A 19,715-nucleotide genomic window follows, 5' to 3' on the forward strand; every position below is an offset into this window, starting at 1 on the left:
TTTTTTATACCAACATTATGAAATTTTACAAAATTTTTGTTCACAGATGATACAAGCGAGATTAAATACATGTACACACTTTTTTTAACCTTCATTTTCTATTATTTTAAATTAGTTTCACTTAGGTCCCTGTATCAGATGCCCTGTTTCACTTACTCTAGAGAGGAAATTTCCAGTGGTTGCTTTGCTCTAAGGGGGAGGGTTCTGTATTATGCCATGGAGAGGGAAATCTAAATGTTCACATGTTTATATCTTTTCCTGTCTCTATTTCCTGAGGTCTCTAACACCTATTCTTGAGATTGATGTTATTTTAGGATTTACTTTCTTTAGTTTTTTTGAGTCACTAAAACTTTTGCCTTCCCAGCTTTTAGAAAATGCTCTAATTTCCCTCATTTCCTCTCATTTTCTTTGTTCTTGTGAGTTTGTACCTTTCATTTGCTTTCTTCTTTTTTTTTCCACTTCAACATTTAAGTATGTGTTTGGCAAACAGCTGGGACAAATACCATTCAGTCTCTTCTATCCTTAAATAAGAACTATAAACTTTCTGTGTGATAATAAAGTTCAGACCCTAGAAAGATGATAAATCTCTGCTATGAAGGCTTGAAATAAAGCCTTCAGTAGTTTTTCTCTTAGTTGAAAACTACTACTTCCAAGGCTAATTTCCTTTCTGGATTTTGTTTGGACTAGATTTTACATTTCTTAAAATCTGTTACATTCTGTTCTAGGTCTATATGCGCCACCCACTCGTTTTTTATCTTGTAAAATATCTACGTATCCTTACTTGAGGCTAACAATTTATTGCCCTTCCCACACTACTCCTGTTATTGTTTTTGGAAGGTCTGCATCATTGCAGTGTCCACTCTTACGTACATGGTTGCTCTGCTCACTCATTTGGTTGCTGGTACAAGATAGGTGAATACCAGGGATCAGACATGCATCACATGTGTTCAGTGCAGCTTTTCTGCCAGAGATGTTCTCATCGTTCTATTTTTTAATTCTGCTCACTTGCTATCCTACTCTCTGATTTGCAACAACTCCTACACATATCTCAGTCTCAAATATTCTTAACTCTCTGAGTGATGTATTTCCTATTTCTGTTATAACAAATGACTACAAACTTTTTGGTGACTTGAAAACAATTACTTGTTTATAATTCTGAAAGTTTAAAGTTGGCCTAAATAGGCTAAAATTGGAATGTCAGCTGGATTATAGTATTGTTAGAAGCTGTAATTTTTTTTTTTAAAAAAAGTGTTTCTTTCTATTTATTTCTTGTCTTGTGGCCAAACCTGCCATCCTTTCACTTTGACCTTTGCTCCTCAACTCTGCTCACTCCTCTTATAAAAAATTCATCTTTGAATTTGAGCTGTCTTTGAATTTGAATTCAGAATCATCTACTCATCTCACAGTACTCAAATTAATCACACCTGTGAAGTCTCTTTTGCCATGCAATTAACATTTTTCACAGGCTCAGGCAATTTGTATATGAACAGCTTTTCCAGAGCCATCGTTTTGTCTTCTCACAAGTTATGACACTAAAATGATATTAATGACACCACTCTAGGTAGTCCGCAGTTGTTTTCTTAAAGTTGGATGTTCCCATCCAGCCTTGATTTTATTTGGGCATAATTCTTCAATATTCTTCAGTTAATGTAGTTCTTTCTATTCTAAACTGTTCTCATTGAATGCTTTCTAAAATAGTAACATAATTATGAAATTCTGTGTGAAACCCATTCTTTAGATCATAGTTACTTAAACTGTGGGTCACAGTCCTATATGAGGGTGGCCCAGAAAAAATCTGATTTTTTCATTTGTTTGCTTTTTGTTCTTTTTGTTTTATGAGCCAGATCTGTCTCAGGAATGACCCCTTGCTGTGCTTTTAGGGAGACCCTATGTGGTGCCAGGGCTTAAAGCAGGGATTTTAACTGGGAGCAGTGGTTAAGACACTGCTTTATCTCGTACACTATCTCTGTGACCCATAAGCACGTACTTTAAAATATGCTTATAATGTATTAATAATATTTTGATTTATAGCCCTGTTTTATAAATATATTTACGCAGGATTCATTGAAATTTCTCAGTGAAAACTTTATGAAGACTTGCTCTAGATTAAAACTATTTGTCATTTTGTGATAAAGGAACCCAAATTTAGGTCATGCATTAATATTAATGTGCATTAAGGACCTGGCAAGATAATAAAAATTATCAAATAAAGTGTATACTTGTGACAGTTTTAAATTCTAGTTTTCCAGGTAATCCAAAAATTAAGTGATATGACAAAGAACCATAATAGAGGTATGAAAATAATAAAAGAAGCAATTAATTTTGTTTTTAGTCAGTCATCAAATGTATCTTAAGGTGGATGAATTTGAATGAACTTTGAAGCATTAATTCTTTCAGAGAATTAGAATTTAGTTTACTTATTTTGATTAGTATGCTCCTTTTTTAAATTAAAATTGTGTGTACTTGAGAAAAAAGAATTGCTCATTTAATTTTATCTTCATTACTTTCCCCCTATCCCCAGATTTTGTCTGCAACTGCTTAAGAGAAGATGGCTGATTTTAACCTCAAAGAAGTAACCTTAATTATAGGTGTGGTTACTGCCTGCTATTGGAACAGCCTCTTCTGTGGTTTTGTTTTTGATGATGTTTCAGCAATACTAGATAATAAAGACCTGCATCCATCTACACCTTTAAAGACTTTATTTCAGAATGACTTCTGGGGAACCCCCATGTCTGAGGTAAATATATATTACATCTCTATGTATGTACTTTATGTGTATGAAAGCCAAATGTGTTAGTTATAACTGTTTCTTGGTTGTAATGTTTTTCTCTTTATACGCTTTATGTGAGTCAGGCAAAAGAGAGGACAACTTGTGGCATACTTAACCCTTTAAAATTACAGACAGATTCAATATAAATATATTAGACTATAGAGGTAAAACGAATATACTGACTTGCTCTTCAAGCTTGTGTCCTCCCTTGAACATGTATATTACCTGAATGTTTCTATATTTCATTTTTTTCTCACACCTTCTTTGCTTGCCTATTTTCACTTGGAGAAGCCTATGTTCTTTCTTGAACACATATTTCTCTCTTTCTCTTCCCTCATGTCTCACATCTAAATAAGTTTCAGTAAAACATATGGAATGTCACCCCAAAAAAAGTATGTAATGTTAGGGCTTTTTTTTTTTTTTCTAGAAAAGACATAAGAAATTGCTTCTGAAAAAACGTGCTGTTTTTTCATCTTATACTCTGGTTAAATGTAGATTCTAGTTTATGAAGAAAATCTATATTTTGTTCTTGTATTGCTCTCTCTGTAAGGGGGTCTAGAGTTTAAAGTATTTAGGTTTGTACAGTTTCCTTGAGACAGTAAGCTGTACAGGTGTGCATTCTGCTTTTTTATTTTCTTTTGAAATCTAGCTAATAATTATATAAATGCATGTCCTAGAAATTAGAATGCAGGCTTTGGAGAGAATTTATTTGCTCTAGTTAGACCAATGCCGCTGTTGACCAGCCTTTAAAAAAAAAAAAAAACCTTGCATCAGAAGAAAAATAGTTTATATGTTCCTCCTTTACTGTTAATTCTCTGATTATTATATGTACATAGTGCATTGGGTTTGGACTAAGGAAATAGGAAAACTCAGATTCAGAAGCTGTTGTGTTTGTATTATTTTTGGAGGGTTTTTTTTTTCCTGCTGTTTCTTTTTTTATTAATGAATCACTGTGAGGTTCTATTTCTTAGCCAAATGTAGACTTTCAATAGTCAGTGCAACAGTGCAATGATTTCTTTATGTACCTCTTCTAGGAGAGAAGCCACAAATCTTATCGTCCCTTCACAGTACTGACATTTCGCTTAAATTACCTGCTTAGTGAATTGAAACCAATGTCATATCATCTCCTCAATATGATTTTTCATGCTGTGGTTAGTGTGATATTTCTTAAAGTCTGCAAACTTTTCCTGGACAACAGGAGCAGTATGATTGCTTCTTTACTTTTTGCAGTGCACCCAGTACACACAGAAGCAGTAAGTAAAAGTATAAATCAAAGTTTTTTTGTTTGTTTTTTTTACAATGTCTGCAGGTGATTATAATAGTTCTACTTTTAAAGAGATAAAATGGCTGTGACTGTGGGCTGAAGCAATAGCACAGCAGGTAGGGCATTTGCCTTGCACGCTGCCAACCCGGGTTCAATTCCCAGCATCCCATATGGTCCCCCCCAACACCGCCAGGAGTAATTCCTGAGTGAATGAGCCAGGAGTAACCCCTGTGCATTGCTGGGTGTGACCCAAAAACAAACAAAAAAAAATGGCTGTGATTTCGAGTATTTGAAAATGTTTAAATTAACATGTTTTGATACTAGATATTGATTGATTGACATGTCGTTTTGCAGCTAGTATACAGTTAATTGTTACTATTTATCAATAAAGACTTAAAATAGTTAAAAGAAAATTTATTTTAAAGGTAATAATCAAAATGTGAACAGATTTAAATAGACTTAATAAATGATAATAGTTACATATTATCTTTTGCCAGATATTTAATAATTGTAAACTCTCTTTGCTGTTGCCAACCTAATATCCCCTACCTACAAAAATGTACTGGTAAATATAATTTTATTTTTCCTGGGGACTTTAGTTCAATTGTTTCTTTTTACAAGGTTTCAAGTGTAAGCAAGAGTCTGTATATTTAAAAATGCATGAATTTCAGGGGCCTCCCATATCTCTCTAGTTTGAAAGTTTTGGACAAATCTAATTGGACAAATATTTTACATATCCTTACAAACTGATAGTCTCTTTTAAATTATAGTCAGTTCAAAATACTTAAAGGGAGACTTTCAGGTTTTACATTTGAATGTTTAGATTTCAAACTTTTAATTTTTTTTATTTTAGTGAATTAATAAATAGCTTAATTTATGATGGTTATACAGTGAGAGACCGTAAAGTAAAGGAAGACAAATTGTACACCCCAAGTAAGTTGTTTGTCTTAGTATGTGGGCTGTAATGAAGTGTGCCAGGTTTGTTTTCTTAATGTTACTATTTATTATGACAGTACTTAAAACATTGCGTTCTTACTACCTTTGGTTTTAAAAACACTTGCATTTTAAGAAAATAGTCAGTATTTAACATTTTTTTTCTTCTAAATGAAAAACACTAAGACTGTATAGAATGTTCCAGGGTTAGCATCTGGAGGACTGGATTTGATTTCTGACAATACATGGTTGCCTGACCACTGAGAAACCTTCCAGCACCATGCCAGGAGTAGCCCCCAAGTTTTCCTGCAGGGGGCCTCCCAAGACAATAAATTGTGTTCTAGATATTTTTATTATAGTTATAGTCAGATGGAGAAACTGCATAAAGGGTGTACAGCACCTTGACCTTAGTGGGGCAACCTCCTCTGTATAATTATTTTAAAGTTGATAATAAAAAGACTGTTACAAGTCATTTTTTTTAATAGAAGATACATAAATTAACCACAAGAGGGCACTCAAAGAATGTCTAAGAAATTTAACATATGCTTGAAAAGTTAGAGCAGTTTTCTGTTTTTTTGTGCTTTGTTGTTAGATGTAGGTTAAATTTCAAGACTCTATTCATTAATATGAACTCCCCGCCCCATTTGCTTTCAGGTAACAGGTGTTGTCGGGAGAGCAGAACTTTTGTCATCTATCTTTTTTTTAGCTGCATTTTTGTCATACACCAAATCAAAAGGACCCAATAATTCTATAGGTAAATGCCTAACACTTGATATTTCTCTCTAGTGATAAAACGTGGTCAGCCGAATCTTTCTTTTTCTTTGTCAGGTGTAGAGGGCATACTTGGTGGTGTCAGGGAACCATGTGCAGTGCCAGGGATTGAACTAGGGTCAGTTATGTGCTGGGCAAGTACCTTGACCCTTGTACTACCACTCCGGCCCAGTTCTTATCACAGTGCTTCTTACCTGTCACAGTTGAAGCAAACTTATTCTGCTTTTGTAGTATATGGGAATATGTAGAAGGTATACAACATTGTTAATATTGAAGAGTTTTACATATTTTACCATGGCTAACAGTTTTTAATGTTTGTAGTTTACTTTTATTATAATTTAAGTAAGTCGGCTGTAACAGTATTAATACTACCTTCCTGCCCAGGTGCCCAAGACTCTCCACCAGTGTGCCCTTATGTTATTTTTCAGTCCACCTCATTATTCCCTACCCATGTCCACAAATCCTTCCCAAATTTGATATTCTCAGTTCTGTAATTCAGGCCTAAGGGTTAGGGTTTATTCCCTTGTTTCGTTTCACTGTTGAATATAGATGCATGAGATCAGTGTTTATCTTTTCCTTCTGATTCAACATGTAATGTGATACTATTGTGGGGGGGCAGGTGCACACAATGTGGTGCTCAGTGCATCTAACTCTGCTTTGAAGGATTATCTAACTCTGCTCTTAAGGATCGTTCCTGGGCTGGAGAGATGGTGCAGCAATCAGGCACTTGCCTTGCAGACAGCTTACCTGGGTTTGATCCCCAATACCCCAAATGGTTCCCTGGGCTCACCAGAGTAATCCTTCAGTACAGAACCAGGAGTAAGCTCTGAGTACTACTTGGTTCTTCCCACCCCTTTAGCCTCCCCCCTGCCCCCCAAAATAAGGATCACTCCAGGTAGGGCTAGGCTGCCCATATTGAATGCCAGGGATTGAACCCAGGTAGGTTGTGTAACCAGGCAAGTGCCATATCTACTGTATTATCTTTCTCACCCCATACTATTATCAAAAATTTTTAAGTACCTTGGATGATTGGAATCATAGTGTTAGTTCCATCTGGTTGTACCTCTGCAAATTGTAAAAACTGAGACTTTACTTGCATTGCTGTAAATAATACCTAGAATACTGAATTGTTCAGACATTGTTAAAAACCTGTATGATTTGAATTTTATGTTGATCATAGTGCAGCAGTTTTGTTTTTTAATTCTGGTTTTGGGACCACACCTTTTGATTCTCAGGTTACTCCTGATTCTGCACTCAGGAATTACTCCTGACAGTGCTCAGGGCACCATATAGGATGCCAGGAGTCAAACCTGAGTCAGCCATGTAAAAGGCAAGTGCCTTCCCCAATATACTATCTCCCTAGCCCCATAAACTGTTTATGGAGACCCTATGGTGAAAGCCTACCCTCAGTAACTCTTTGTATACATTAGCTCATTAGTCATTAACAATCCCAGTTTAAACCAGTTCCAGACAATAAAAATTATTTTAGAATTTGGGCACAGTTTACAGAAAAGTGAGCCTATTATTTGGTTCAGGAGTTTAACTGAAGAACTTTTCTATTTAAGTGTTGTTCTTACTGTAGACCAAGTTGGTAATTCTTAGGAGCCTAATTGCATGTATATGTGAAAACTAAGGTTCAAGAAATAGTGTAACCAAATACCTTTAGCAACATATATTTGTTCCAGTCTCTATGCATAATGCTGTACTGAGTTGCAACACAGTCAACAAGATGGTCAAGAACTTATACTCCAGAGTCTAGTTTCACATTGTAGATTTACTAGCTCCATTTCACTCCATTTGGAGTAATCTCCCTGTGCTTTTACTTAATTCCAAAGTGTAGCCAATAGCTCCTACTGTTGCAAAAATTAGATAAGTTTTTAAGGCATTTAGAAACAGCTTATCTGTTTTGCTATTGTCCATCTTGCATTAACTAAGATAACTGCAAAACAGTATTTTTTTTGACATTGTAGTAAGTAAAATTTAAACAAAAAAACAGAAAACATTGACCTACATAAAATACAATGAAAAGGCTTCTGTCTATCTCTTTCACCTTCTGCCATCTTTGCTTTAGCTCTCTTCACTATTGCTAAATAGACCTCACTATTTTTCAAATAGGGCAAACACCTATGTTCAAAGGTACTGTCCTTTTTCTTGAAATGTCTTTCATTCTGTGTCTATTGACATTCTTTATGTCATGAGTCCTCAGATCAGTTTCCCTGTTAAAGAAAATTCCCCTGTTATAAATAAAACAAACTTTCATGTAATTATATCTTTCATTCTTAATTTGTTCCTTCCCCTCTTCCCTTTCTTCCCTCCCTTCATTCTTTCCCCTTTCCTCATTCCTTACTCCCTTCCTTCCTTGCTTTCGTCTCATAACCGACTATTTCCAGGGCTTATCCTGGCTCTGCACTCAGGGATCCCTGGCATATTTTGTTGTTATGTTTTAATTGAACTAAAATAGTTTAATTGAAAGAAATTTACTCAGAAATGTGAGGGAAGAGTCCCAGTTTCTCAAGAGTGGAAACAAAATGAATGTTAGGAGAAAGTCTTACATAATTTCTCCAAGTTATCTTGGCCTTCTCTGCAAACAGAAAAGTTAGTCCAGGTAGTATTATAGCAGGGAAAGACTTGGATTCTTGGTATCCTTTCATATCTTATCACAACCTTTAGATTCTCCTATGGTGTAAAAAACTAAGGCTCGCCGAGGGGCGAGTGCACACTCGCGGGCTCTCCGGGCGGCTCTGTCTCACCGCCCGCGTTCCGTGCCCCGGAACCGCTGTGTGTGCCGTCAGTCGAGGGCAGGCGACGGAAGGAAGAACGCCAGACTGGTTGCTCGATCAGCTTATTTCATTCTCTCTCCGCTTCTCTCCCGCTCTCGTGGATCTGGCCCCGTGGATCTGGCCCCGTGGATCTGGCCCCAGTGGATCTGGCCCCGTGGATCTGGCCCCCCAACCCACTCTTCCAGCCTAGTTAAATCTTTCTAGCATGAGGGGGTTGGGGCATACACATAGGTGTGGTCACCGTCAATAGGGTAAGGTTCCTTTTCCTCAGGGGATGCTTCTCCTAGGACTTAATTCTCTTTCAGCAGGAGGATCCACCCAAGGGCGGAGTCCCATGAATGTGTTTCTCTTCTCAGCCAGCAAACATATAAGAATTCATAATATTAATTATTTTGTATGGACACAATAAGAGATGCATTAAAGCTTATAGAATTGCTCTCCTGGGGCCATCTCAATCTCAGACTACAGTGCTCAGGCCAGATCAGTCTTTCCTATCCCTGGCAGGGTCCCAGTCTCATAATTACTATTGGATCATGACAGCATTTGTCTGTGATCAAGCTCTTAACTTATAGTTAAGAATTAGGCACTTTGGCCAGGCCCATCTTGATGCCAGGGTAGCACATAACTCACTGCTTGCCCTGGATCCTTCCCGTCCCACGTCAGGGACCCTACTTTGGAGTGCTAGGAACTGAGGGCAACTGAGGCTTAAGTGGAGAAAGCAGATGCCCGGGAGGGAATAATATTCGAGGCCAATTAAGTCCCAAGTTATAAAAACATAATATTGTCTTCTTGTGTCTATACAAAACAGACATAGCTTTAAAGTAAATTATTCAAAAGGCACAAGAAGAGGGGAAAGGCAATATTAACTTATATAATATAAATTCAGTATCCTAGGAAGGTCTGACCTTACAAATTAGCAGAGTCAGATTAAGGGAAAGCTGAGGATTAACTCTTTTGGGGAAGAGAGCATGGAGAAGTGATTATAGCTAAACAAAGGGATGGGAAAGATTCGGGAACACCTTGATGGGTGTGACTGGGGTAAACCTAAACTCCGGGAAAAACCGGGACAAGCTACTTGTGGCAAGGAGGGAAAGGACAAAGTAATGTCATCCTACACTAAGGTTTCTCTTTTTCTAAAGTGGTTCACTCTTCTCTCAGTGTTACCTTAATTTCTCCATGTCAAAGGAGCTCAGGATTTGTTTCTGAAAAGGTTTTATTACCCAAAACCTTAGTACTGATGTCGGTGGGCCCCACGGGTGACTTTCATGAAGCGGGGAGGAGAAAGACGGTCACTTTCTCTCCTACCGCCTCAAACACCCGGGACCCACGGTAACTGGGTTCTTGTCTCGCTCGCGGAAAAGAATTTCAGGAGTAGACAAGCAGTGAAGTAAAAGATTTTATTCAGAGGTTTCTGAGAGAGGGAGGAAGGGATAAGTGGAAAAGAAAAACCAGTAGGAGTAACGCGCTCAAGAGAGAACGCGGGCTTCTCCAAGGGTGGAGGAAGCCTCGAATGGGCTATTGGGCTGATTTTTATAGGGTTTCTCCAACCTGCCCTCACGTGGGGGCTTCTTTCCAGGTGAAAGTCCGTTACCAGGGAGGCTGGGTCCTCTTTAGGCTGGATCACATTTTAATCAGATTAAGGGAGAGGTTGACAGAATTGAGGAACTTCATGGGGAGGGGTCCAACCTCCTCAGGGTCTGCTGAAGGTCTTATCAGGTCTGTTTTCTGTATCCACAAGGTGGGTCAGTCTCAGGATTCTCCCTCCTAGAGGCTTTGTTAATCTGTTTCATTGCCAAGGGCCTTTCCCTATCTACCTACCTACATCAGTACCAGTTCCTATGTCTATCTGTCTGTTTATTCTCCCTAGAGATTTCACCTTTAGCTGGCGTAGGGCTACAGATCTTCCTGTGTAAGGTAGTGAAATAGCATTCTAACTTACTATTAATGGTTCCCAGGCAATGATTGATTTGGTTTCAGAGTATTTTTCTGAAAGTGAAATTTGATACATTAGACAGTTTTTGAAATGTTAAGTCTTGAAAGAGGAAAACTTTGCCTGACCCAGGAAAGGTAGCGTTTAAAACATGAAAATAATGGCTATAACATAAGCTTTTGTTCCTGTAAGAGAAAGTGTTAGCTCCTGTTTCTGCTGGCTTTCTCTGCAAAGAGTTGCAGAGATTTAAAAAAAGAAAAACCAAACTTTATTACTTTCATTTTAGAAAAGAGTAACATCTAGTTTGTCTTTAAAAGGAGTGTTAAGTCCTTGGTAGGTTCATAGGAGTAGATCCACTCATCTTCTATCAGTTGGTCATTGGTTGAGGTAAATAATGTAAATAGAGCTGAACCCACCTAGAAATTTCATCAAGTTTAAAACAGTGGGGATGCCTGAATGTGTTGGTCAGTCCCTTTCTGTTTAGCCAGTAGTTGATCTAGTTTGATCCAGTTTTCCAGTGTTGTCATTATTTTAAAGAATAGTTTTCAAATATTTGTTAACTTTCTCATTTGTTTATGGTCTTTGAGGGTTTGGGGCTTTGTGTTCTGGAGACTAATCCCAGCTTTGTGCTCAGGGTCACTTGCAGCTGTGCTTGGGACATCATGTCCTATGAATTTAACAGGGTCCGACATATGCTAGTGCTTTAACCCCTATACTGTCTTTTCAGCCCCCATATAGTCAGTCTTTCTAAAAAGAAGAAGAAGAATTCACTTTATCCAGTATTCAGTTTCAGATTGTTTATAAACAACTTGAAATAATAAACATTACAGATGTAAGCTATAGAATCTTGTATCATAGTTTCAAGTATTTGTCATTTCACACTGTGATAATTTGTTTATAATGAATGAATTAAGCCTGAATTCTCCTGTAGGCTAGCTAACCTCACTTTTTTTTAAATGTTAATGTATTTAAAAATTTTAAACTACAGATAATTGAGAAAAAAACACAAATATAAAGGTTTTTTAATTGTATCTAAATAATAAAATATCCTTTATGATTTTATAAAGTGTGTGATTTTATGTTTTTTCTTTCTTAAATTGCAGTGTGGCCTCCAATTGCTTTGACGGTATTTTTAGTGGCTGTTGCAACACTGTGTAAAGAACAAGGAATAACAGTTGTAGGAATTTGCTGTGTGTATGAAGTATTTATTGCCCAGGGGGTAAGAAAAAATAGGATTTTTTTGTATTATTTATCCTACTTAAATGAGATTTATAATTTATTTCCTAAATGTTTCATTATGTAAATAGATCTACTTACCTTTAATGATACCAAAATCTTTTTCTCTTCTTTTCCAGTATACTTTGCCATTATTGTGTACTACTGCTGGACAGTTTCTCCGTGGGAAGGGTAGTATTCCATTTTCTATGCTGCAGACAGTAATAAAACTTATTGTTTTGATGTTCAGTACACTATTACTTGTTGTGATTAGAGTCCAGGTTATTCAGTCCCAACTTCCTGTGTTCACCAGGTATGAAATTCTGGTTGCTTCTTCTTTTTTAATCATTCATTTTAAGTGATTGCAAATATTCCAGAAAGTCTTTAACTTACATTGAAGCCTTTTTTTTTTAACAGATTACTTATATATTTGAATTTTAAAGCACCATCCATTTAAATTTAAAATATACTAACAAATTTTAGATACATGTTAAATTCGTAAACCACCAATATTAAGATAATGACCCCCCAATTAAAGTTGTTAAAACTTCTATATTCATAGTGATTTTTGAGTTACTGTACATCTCTGTATTCTCTATACTTAATGAAATACTTGATGGTAATTAGTTTTTTCTATTTCTCCTTGCAATTCAGTTCTTTTCTATGAGTTTTGTTTGCTTGCAGGATTATTTTCCATCCTTTGACTTTGAGTCTGTGTTTGTTCTGGCTATTCAGATGTGTTTCTTGCAGGCAGCAGAATGTTGGGTTCAGTCTTTGAATCCATTTTGCCAGTCTGTGTCTCTTAATTGGTGAATTCAGACCATTGACATTAAGGGAGATCATTGTTATGGGATTTTGAGCCATCTTTGTGCAAGGGTTTGTTGTGCTTGTAGGGGTTGTTCTTGTCTTACAATAGCCCCTTTAGTGCATCTTTTAGGTTTGGTTTTGAGTCTGTGAAGTTCCTGAGCTGTTGTTTATCCCCAAAGTAGTGTATGATTCCTTCTAGTTTGAATGAGAGTTTAGCCGGATAAAGTATTCTTGGTGAAGAGTTGATTTCATTGAGTTTTTTCACTATATCCCACCATTGCCTTCGAGCTTGGAGGGTTTCCTCTGATAGATCTGCTGTGAGTCTAAGGGGTGCTCCTTTGTATTCGATTTCCTTCTTGGACCTTGCTGCTTGCAGTATTGTGTCTCTCTGAACGATGTCCATCATTGTAACTATGATATGTCTTGGGGTTTTTCTATTAGGATCTCTTTTAGCTGGCACCCTTCGGGCGCCTTGAATCTGGATGCCCGCATTGTCCAGCTGTGGAAAGTTTTCCGCAATGATTTGTTTGACTGTGTCTTTTTCGTTGGGGTTGGTTCCCTGTGTTTCTGGTAGTCCAATGATTCTAATGTTGTTCCTCTTAAAATCATCTCCTAGGACTCTGATTCTGGCTAGAGCTATTTTGAGGTCTCTTGCCATGGTTTGTTGTTGCCTGTAGGCTTCTTGCAGCTCATCTTCAAGCATACTGATTCTGTCTTCGGCTGCAGTCATCTTATTGTTGAGGGCAGCCAGAGAGTTTTTGATTTCATGTACCGAATCCTTCATTTCTTTTTGAAGGTTTTTAATTTCTGCTCTCATTTCTTCCCGTATTTTGTCGGCTGTCTGTTGTATTGTTTCCGCCAGGTCTTCCTTGAAGTTGTTCATCTTTGCATTGAGTTCATTGAACATGTTGAGGATTTCAACTCTGAATTCTTTATCAGAGAGGTCAAGTTTGTAGGAAGCACCCATTGTGGTTTCTGGACTCCTTTGATTGTCCTCTGCTTGCATTGGGGATTTTTGCTGTTTCTTCATGTTGTGGTGGTGGTATGAAAGAGGGCCCTTGAAGATGAGTATCCCTGTTTCCTTTTGTTGTGGAAAAAGGATTGTGGATAGGCTCAGTTAATAGTGGTTACCTTTTCACTTGCCATTTGTAGAACCTGGTCTCCTACTGAGCTGTTTCCTTCAATCCTTCTGTGAAGTCTTGTGTTTTATTGTGCTAATGCTTGCAAATAGCTTGGATGTTAGTCTTGGATAGGATGTTGAGGAAATTATCTGCCTCCGCGTTAGCCTTTTCCATGAGTTTTGAAACTTACTAGATGTATAGAGTTTTAATTTTCTTCTAATGAATTGATGTCTATTGTTTTTAATTTTTCTATCACAGTTATAATAGTCTTTACTCAGAAATTCACTTCGGTTTGCATTAATATAGACAGTCAAGTTATCTTTTGTTAGCATTATGTATATGCCTTTTTTTTACTTTTTAATCTACATTTTAATTTTTGTGGCTAATTAAGTTGCCTGTTCATGAAGCTCTGTATAGTCCCTTCAGATCTGAATTATAGTCTAGCTGGATCGAGTATTCTTGGTGAGATGTTCATTTCATTGGGTTTTTGTGCTCTATGCTTTCATTTCTTTTGGCTTGTAGAGTCTCATTTGATAGATCTGGTGTACATCTTAAGGGCTTCTTTTTATATGTAAGTCCCTTTTTTTTTTTCTTGCTGCTGTCAGGATTCTAACTCAATTTTTGGATTTTATCATTTTGAGTATGTGTATTGGAGTTTTCCTAATTGGGTCTGTTTCCACCGGAACCCTTTGGGCCTCTTGGATCTGAGTGGCTGTAATCCTCAACTCTGGGAAGTTCTTATGGATGATTTCTTTAACTGTTGTTTTCTCATCACATTTGTCTTCCTGTTCTTCAGGAACTCCCATGATTCTTACATTGTTCATCTTGAATTCATCCCATAGTTCACTGATAATGCTGTTCATTTCTTTTCAAACTATGTTCCACCTTCTGCTGTTCGCTAGCGATTTCCTCCTTCTCATCTTGGAGGTTCTCAATCATTTTCTTAGCTTCTGTTATTCTGTTGTTGTTCAGAGTTTCTCCTGAATTTTTTTTTTTAACATCACCTACCATGTTCTACCAATTTCTGTCATTTCTGACTAAGAATTTTTAAATTTAAACTCTCGGACTTTCTTGTGCTTTGCTGACCACCTGAACCAATGTTTCTTTGAACTCAGTAGCCTCATCACCATGTCACTAGACACTGTCTAAGGATTTACTGGTGCTGTTTATGTCTTCAGTGATACTGTTTTCTCTGACTGAGCTAGGTGGATTTCCTCTTGTTTTCCTTAATTGTTTTCTGGTGTTCTTGCCACAATGGACATGAATTTTTGTAATTAATCCCCCTAGAAATTGCTGAGGGGGGCTGGAGCAATAGCACAGCGGTAGGTAGGGCATTCACCTTTCACGCAGCCGACTCGTGTTCGATTCTCCTCTCCTCTCTGAGAGCCCAGCAGTATCTCAGAGATACAAAGAGTATCACGCCTGCCTGGCAGAGCCTGGCAAGCTACCCGTGGCGTATTGGATATGCCAAAAACAGTAACAATAAGTCTCACAATGAGAGATGTTACTCGTGCCTGCTCGAACAAATCGGTGAGCCAACGGGATGACAGTGACAGTGACAGAAATTGCTGAGAGATTATGTTAAAGGTTGCTCCCTACTTCGCTAATCCTCACAGAATAGCAAGATTAACTGTTAGCAGCATGTAACACGTGGAGTAGATGTTGTGCCTTAGGAGCTGTGGTGTGGGCCCTTAAATGTGGAGCATGTTGGGTATGAAGACCACTTTGACCCACCCAGGATGGAGGGGCTCCGCCTCCTATCTAAAATAGACCTAATGATAGCAGCAAGAGGCAAGCCTCCCCTGGAGTGGTGGAGCAGCAAGTAGAAGGTCAGGCAGCAGCTGTGTTGTGGGGCTTAATATGACACAGTTCAGGTGTAAAGGCTGCTAGGACCCACCTGGTAGGCAGCGGTTCTGCCTCCTGTTCTGAAGTGGACCCAGCGACATCAACAGGAGGCAAGACTCAACCTGGGATGGTGGAGCAGCACGCAGAAGGTCCGACAGATTAGTGTGAAATATGTATTAAATTATGTCTTCTCAGTAATAAGATTACATATAAGGTGTACATTTTTTTGTATTCAGTACTTTATATATGTATATATGTGTGTATGTGTGTCGTGTATGTGTGTTATGTAAGTTTTGTTTGATGGTGTTTTAAAGATTCTTTTTATATTCTTTATACAGGTTTGATAATCCAGCAGCTGTGAGCCCAACTCCTACAAGACAGCTAACATTTAACTACCTCCTTCCTGTAAATGCTTGGCTTCTATTAAATCCTTCAGAGCTGTGCTGTGATTGGACCATGGGAACAATACCTTTGATAGAGTCATTTCTGGATGTTCGAAATCTTGCCACATTTACTTTCTTTTGCTTATTGGGAACTTTGGGAGTGTTCAGTCTTAGATATCCAGGTGATTCCTCTAAGACTGTTTTAATGGTAAGAAACTTTAATGTTTCAGATGGAATTTAATTGACTAATTAGAGCCTGTTTTTAATTCATCAAAATCATTTTTTAGTTTCAGAAACTTATTTTCACACTATTATCCTAGAATTATATTTGAATTTTATATGCAAGCATAATTTGATTTGTACATTCAGAATGTAAAATAGAAACTACTTATGAATTTTCCTGCTTTGTTAGAAGCTCTGAAGTCATTTACCATATGCCAAAATTAATTTTTAATATTGTGTAAATGGATTTGTTCTGGTAGTCCTGAGATTCATTTGTTCATTCAGTAAAAAAGGTTACCATTGCTGGGAAACATAGCAGCCAGCATTTAGACACCGAGGATGCTATAATAAAATAAAGAAAAGGTTACTCTTCCAGGAAACTTGCATCTGATAGAAATTTTAAGTCAATCTCTGAGATAAAAGGAGATGGAAAGAATACAGAGCTTGGTGGAAAGATTGTATTTACTGATTTATTTCATCTCTTTGATTTTGGTGTCTTTGAAAAATCCAAGTAGAGATTCTGAATACTGCTTTGTGTCTGGAGTTTGGATGAGAGATCTAACATTTTTTCCCAACATTTTTTATATAAGAAAGTTACTGGATTTGCTTGTGGAAATTTATTGTCACTATGAACTGAATTTTAAAAAACAGTTGCTTAGGTAGTAACCTAGTTACAATGGTGTTAATGTTTATGCTCTTAATGAACAGTGTTTGAGATATTTTTGGGGTGGTGAGAAATCACACAGGAGGTGGTTTTAACTAAAAAAATTCAGGTTTTACTCCTGGCTCTGTGCTTGGGAATCACTACTAACAATTCTTACGGCACCGATTTTGATGCTGGGAGTGGAACTCAGAGCAACTGTGTACAAAGTAAGCACTTTACCCGCTATTCTCTTTGGTCCTTGGTGTACAATATTACTGTATCTTCACTTCGACCAAAATGCCTAAGCTCTGCCACCACTGTCCTTAAAAGTCACTTCTGATCTGACACTTCTTGTACCACCCCTCCCTTTTAAAATATTTTTTGATTGTCAAAGAAATGAAGATAACTGAAACCAGGATGTGCATACAAAGTCTTTTGGATAGATTATAGAACTACCTTTCTCAATCAGTATTTTGTCACTTTCTCAAAAATACCATTCTAAATGCAAAGACTGAGACATAATTTATACATATAGACTATTATGAACTTAATTCTTATCTTTCCAGTGAACAATTGAAAGGGATGAATCGAGTGAAAAGAGAGGAAGCTCTAACTGGATATTGAAAAATTCCTATAATTAGATATATATAAATGAGACTGCCTAAATAGTGGATAGAACAAATGGACAAAAGGACAGGAAAGTATTTTAAGAAAGAATGGCCTGTACTACTAGATGTTACTGAGTAGAAAATTGATATCAGTTGGATTTCACTGGCTGAATATTTAGTTCAGTTTATTTCTGTGAAACAATTTGATTAGAAGTGAAGGCTGCTAATGTAATCTTTAGAGGTACTCTATCTTGGAGTATATCAGAGGAGTTATTGCATTATCTAGGTAAGAAGGGACTGCTGGTCATGCGGAGATTTCAAGATTATCAGGCTGGTGATAATAGTACTTAGAGATCTAGGAGAGCAGAGAGATCTAGAATTGGAAGACCTTCAGAGGTTGATGTCAGGGAAGATCTTTTGATGGGTTTTTAGAACTATTTTCTTGGGAATTGGCTGACATTTAGAAGCAAGTGCAATATCAGCACTAAGAGATTACCTTACAAAAGCTTGTGTAAGGAATGAAAGTCATAATTATGATTAACTAGGGTTAAAATCAACTTTCTGTTTCCATAACTAAAAGGTCCTTCTTGGCAGTATTTGGAACTTGCTTTATACCTCAGTCATGTAATTAAGATTGTTTTGTTGAAGGAGAAGATACTTAAAAGTTGGAGAAGCAAGAACATATTTAAATACATGGAAAAAGAGGTCCATGTGTTATTTACTCGAGCTGATTAGAAACTGAGTAAATAAAAGAAGGAATGATAGTTTATTATAGGAAAGATGGTAATGAGCATGAATGCAAGTGTTAGTTTGTTTCACAGCAGAGAATTACAAGAAATTTTTGTTTTAAAGTTTTTGTTTTCTGTATTTCTAAGTATGGTCACCTGCTGAAAGACATGAGCCAGAGTTTGAGGAAATGATGAATGATGAACATTCAGGATAGTCAAGGAGTGGGGTGGGAGTGGAGTCAGCTCAGGAAATCTAGGAATCCTTAGTAACCTTCAGAACCAATTTGAAGTTGATGATCATAAATGTATGATGACATCAGTCTGCTCTGCTTGGGAACTTTTTCTAGTAGTACATTGCTGCTCAAGTAAATGCAAACAAGGCAAGTGTATGGTAAAATACACTCAAAACTGGCATTTTGATGTTAGGAAGATTGAAAACAAAGGGGAAAAGATAGGTAAATTTAAATATTGATGAGTTAAATAAAAATTGGGGCATAGTGCCAATATATAAACATATTATGTCACTCATTTTTATATGTGTATGAAAATAGTTGTGACCTTTGTGTAACTGTTTAAGTATATAGTCTTAAGCATGCTGGTATTTCATGCTGATAGTCTCTGAAAATCTCCTGAAAGGGTTAAATAAATACCAGATAGCTTGTTAAATCTCATTAAATAAGACATTATATGAGTTGGTTTTCCCTTTTAATTTATAAGTAGATAGCCTCAAGATGATTGGACAGTTTACCTCATAATACATAGGCAGTGTCTCTGACCCCGTAGCTCTTTCCAGTACCATGCCTTTTAAGCATCAGTCTACAATATTTCTTTGATTTAATGCAACTTTGACTTCATAAGGAAGTTAAAAAGAGGACAACATATTCAGAAATATCTAGTTTATTTTTGTTGAGCGTTTATGTGTTAATGAAAAATGCATGATCAGTGTATTAACTTTTTGATTAACAGAAAACAAAATTCAGACATAATTTTTTATGATATTGAACAATGTGACGGTGTTTTTAAAATTCTTCGTATAAATATATAATCTATATTTACATTTCACCTTTTAAAGAAAAATACTCTCATACTTGCCCACTTGTTAGAATACTCAACTAATATGAAGTAATTTGTTCAAGGATCAACTAATTTGTTCAAGTAGATGCTTTAAAACAAATAAGGGTAGCAAAACATGAAAGCAGGTATCTATAGAAACATATGTCCTATTAATGACAAGCTAATTTCCTCTCATGGATTATTTGTGGGCTCATTATTTTTCTCCTTTCTACCTTTTGTAATGGCTTTGGAGTTTCAAAATGAAAAAAACTTTTTTTTTTCTTTTTAGATTTAATTGTTTTAAAATCTCAGAAATTATTTCACAAGACTACTTACCTGAAGACAGCAGTTCGGTACATACACTAGTTCTCTAATAAATGTATATGGCTATATCAGATTATTATGAAAATTGGTGCTGAATTATAAAGGCGATAGTTTGTTGCCTTAGAACACCTTTGTTCATTAAATTTTCAGATGACATATTTAGTAGAATTGTAAAAACTGACATATTTGGCTATTTCACGAGTTTTTTAATAGTTTTTTAAAAATTTATTTAAACAGCTCCCTCAGTTTACTTTTACCACATGCATATAAGTTAGATGTATAAAAATGTTTGCTGTATTAGCTATATTTTCAAAGAAT

The 19,715-nt window shown here is 36.5% G+C and overlaps 1 protein-coding gene across 1 annotated transcript in view; it reads left to right on the top strand.

Moving 5' to 3' along the window:
* Positions 1-19,715, top strand: part of TMTC3 (transmembrane O-mannosyltransferase targeting cadherins 3) — a 42,343-nt gene that overhangs the window by 9,468 nt on the left and 13,160 nt on the right. Inside the window, exons 2-7 of the mRNA XM_004602720.2 lie at positions 2,522-2,737; positions 3,805-4,023; positions 5,622-5,721; positions 11,552-11,667; positions 11,804-11,976; positions 15,775-16,027. Coding sequence (XP_004602777.2) covers positions 2,549-2,737; positions 3,805-4,023; positions 5,622-5,721; positions 11,552-11,667; positions 11,804-11,976; positions 15,775-16,027 — 1,050 coding nt within the window. The 5' untranslated portion in view covers positions 2,522-2,548. The remainder of the gene's footprint in view (positions 1-2,521; positions 2,738-3,804; positions 4,024-5,621; positions 5,722-11,551; positions 11,668-11,803; positions 11,977-15,774; positions 16,028-19,715) is intronic.

This window comes from Sorex araneus, chromosome 10 (assembly GCF_027595985.1).
Source record: "Sorex araneus isolate mSorAra2 chromosome 10, mSorAra2.pri, whole genome shotgun sequence".
Classification (NCBI taxonomy): Eukaryota; Metazoa; Chordata; class Mammalia; order Eulipotyphla; family Soricidae; genus Sorex; species Sorex araneus.